This window comes from Gadus chalcogrammus, chromosome 9 (assembly GCF_026213295.1).
Source record: "Gadus chalcogrammus isolate NIFS_2021 chromosome 9, NIFS_Gcha_1.0, whole genome shotgun sequence".
NCBI lineage: Eukaryota > Metazoa > Chordata > Actinopteri > Gadiformes > Gadidae > Gadus > Gadus chalcogrammus.
Window position 1 is genome coordinate 14636789 of NC_079420.1, and position 3410 is coordinate 14640198.

At 49.8% G+C, this 3410-nt stretch overlaps 1 protein-coding gene across 1 annotated transcript in view; it reads left to right on the forward strand.

Annotated features, from left to right (window-relative positions):
• Nucleotides 1-2971, forward strand: part of si:ch73-62b13.1 (Carbohydrate sulfotransferase 1-like) — a 6876-nt gene extending 3905 nt beyond the window's left edge. The window contains exon 3 of the mRNA XM_056599177.1: nucleotides 1347-2971. Within this exon, the coding sequence (XP_056455152.1) occupies nucleotides 1347-2473 (1127 nt within the window). The 3' untranslated portion in view covers nucleotides 2474-2971. The remainder of the gene's footprint in view (nucleotides 1-1346) is intronic.
• The last annotated feature ends 439 nt before the right edge of the window (nucleotides 2972-3410 follow it).

The window sequence follows — 3410 nt, forward strand, 5'->3', positions numbered from 1 at the left end:
ATGTAAAACCTTTACATCTCTGCCGTATTTTGTTAAATATTAATTTAATTATGGACCGTGGAAATCATCAAAGATGGCAGATCATTATGTACAGAAACGAACTCTCTCTACTGGAATGATGTGGAAAATATCCTCAGCTGACGCCTCTGCAATAAACACAATTGCAGGAGATTCTCACCCATTTCTAGACGCAAAGGGATTTTATGATTGGTGCTGCAAAGGAAATATCAAAGTTAGAGTCGTATTGCACCATTGAGAAATACCCTGTGTATACACAATCACCATGCTGGAAAGGGTGAGATGTACTATAGATCAAATCAAGGTGCAGTTTCCAAGTCTGTTTCTTCCAAACAGCAAGGTCTATACTTCTCGTTATTTGTGGGCTCACGCAGGATATCCAAAACAACCACCACAGTCTTTCTGTACATATTTCAATTCCCTTCTTTTCTGCGTGTTAATCCTGCATGCTCTCCCAATGTTGTTCTCTTTAATTCTGATTAACTCAGTATATGGAACCGCATGTCAAGGACGTGGCTATCAGTTACCTCCCACCATTACCTGTTAACATACAAAAAGGTGTGACCCACTGATTCCTACTGGGTTAAGGTGGTTCAAATCAAGTCAATGACAAACCGCCAACACCCACTCTCGGCTGAACAATTGACAGGGTGTGACAGCTGGGCGAGATGGGCCCGCCGCCCGTTGGTCTGAGGGGGATCTGTTGTTGAACTGTAAGACAAAAGAAGGGCGTTATGATGCTAATACCAACCCCTCAGCTGATCAAGTGCTTTAAGAACCATAGGGGGTTAGAGACAGAAGTCTGGCAGGGCGGAGGAGGAGAACAGGATGAGGGGAAGTACGCATACATTTTATGATCAACCCCTTAAGAGCAGTGGAGGGATAGCGACCAATTGTTAGGTAGGGAGGGGGATTAACCTCAGGAGGAAACATAATTACTGTCGCATCAACTAAACGTGGGGGTCTGAGAAAAGGATCTGGCAGGGGCTCGAGGGCTGGTTGAAGGTGTCATCAACTAACAGTGGGGGTAAGAGACAGCGGGAGGGAGGGGGATAAAAACAGAACGAGGCAGAACCATATCCAACTACGGTATATAGGGATGAGTGAGGCCTCTACAACCCCTGTGGTTAGAATAAGGTCCTTATTGGAAGACACTAGGCCATTGATTTTCAAAATATCAGCAACAGAACCTTGTCTGCTCCTGGTAACATCTGTGAAGGCCCCCCCGGATGTCAGATGTTTCCTTGAGAAATAGCAATAACAGATCAATGCCTTGCCAAACGACTCTTTACCCCCTCCCTTTGTATTGTTTTCTGCCTCCTCTTTAGACTCAAGGTGGAAAGCCTTGTGTGAAGACACCTGGCTGCCCTCCGACTCGCCCCAGAAACACATCCTCCTGTTTGCGACCACGCGCAGCGGCTCGTCCTTCACCGGCCAGCTCCTCAACCAGCACCCGGGGGTCTTCTATGTGTTCGAGCCCCTCTACCATGTCCAGCAGGCCTTCTCCAACACCAGCAGCAGACAGCGCCGGACGCTGGATCGCCGAGCACTCCTGGGCGCCTACAGGGACCTGCTCCTGAACCTCTACACCTGCGACCTCCGCTTCATGGAGAACTACATCCGCCCCGAGCCGCAGGAGCACGTCACCGGCGCCTTCTTCCGACGCAGCTCCAGCCACGCCCTCTGCACGCCCCCCGTGTGCCCGGCCAAGAGCGAGGCGGTGGCCGACGGGCTGCCGGACGAGACCTGGTGCCCCAAGGACTGCGGCGCGCTGAACCTCACCCTGGCCTCCGCGTCGTGCCTGTCCAAGGGACACGTGGCCATCAAGACGGTCCGCGTCCCCGAGATCGCGGACCTGCGCACCTTGATCGAGGACCCCCGTCTGGACCTGAAGGTCATCCACCTGGTGCGGGACCCCCGGGCCATCCTGGCCTCGCGCATGATGGCGTTCTCGGATCAGTTCCGCGCCTGGAAGATATGGAACGCCACCCGGCGACAGCCGCGCTACGTGGACCTGTCGCAGATCACGAGCACCTGCAAGGACATGGCGGCCTCCGTGGAGACGGGGCTGCGGAGGCCCTCCTGGCTGCGGGGGCGGTACCTGCTAGTGCGCTACGAGGACCTGGCCTCCAACCCCGAGGAAAGGGCCTCGGAGATCCACAGGTTTGTGGGGCTGCAGAAGGACAGCCGGGTGTCGTCGTGGATCTCGCGGAACACAAACAGGGACGCGTGCTCTCCGTCCGAGTGGAACTTCAGATACTCCACCACCCGGGACTCCAGAGCCACGGCGGAGAGCTGGAGGCTCCGACTGGACTATGACATTGTGAAGACTTTGCAGAGTCTGTGTAGCGACACCCTGGCTCTGCTGGGTTATAAACAGGCTCGCTCGTTAGTGCAGCTCAGAAACATGTCCTATAGTTTGGTGGAAGCAAGAACCTTCCAGCCTCCGCTATGAGATTGAAATTATATTTCAAAAAATATTAATAATGTGGATACTTGCTGTTTTGGTTGCTCATGATACATGCATACGGTTTAATATTTTAGGTCATGGTGGTAGCCATCAGTCCTTAAAACGGGTAGGGCCAGCTAGATCCCACTGCCATTAATAACATCTGGAAATCAGGTTAAATTAGGACACTGTATTTGTTTAATACTTATATATTTGTTAAGTATTTGTTTGTTAACATGCCAACCTAGAGAACCTACAATAACGAAACCTACAGAAACACTGCAGCAATTTGCTTCCTCTCTTGTTGTTATATTTCCGACCCTTTTTTGACTCTTATGTCAACTCCAACGGGAGATGAAGGCTCTGATTAATTGTAGCGCTCGGCAAAGTGTAGTGCTTGGAAAATCCACTTTAAACATTTTTGGACTGCGCTGTCACATTACGCATTGTAGTTAACTACAGGTCTTGACCATGTCACTATTCAGATTGTGTATTTTCTAGATTTTCTAAATAAATTATTTACACGTTAATCTCTATCATAGAAGTGAACATTGGAGGCAAAAAATGCCTTCTGCCAATTTTTGCTTATTAGTTATCTTTCTTTGTTTGTGTGCCATGCCACCTCAAGATGCCAGCGCATTTTGGAGTTCAGTCGCTCTCTTGAGATAAACACTGGATGTGGCCTATGCAGAAAACTAATTTTAGCACCATTGCATTGCTATTGATTAAGGTTGATTTTCAGCCCATATAGCGGCCAGCGCCGCAACTCTCCAAAGCAAGGAGTCCCCTGGGAACCGGGAACGTCAATGCTTGGGCTGAAGCATTGCACAACAAAATGAGGAAATAAATATGTTCTTCGACTAGCCCCGACTGCTAACCTTAAAAAAATTGAATTGGCCTTCTGATAATGATTTTTCCAGCCCGTTCCACCCCCCAGACTTCC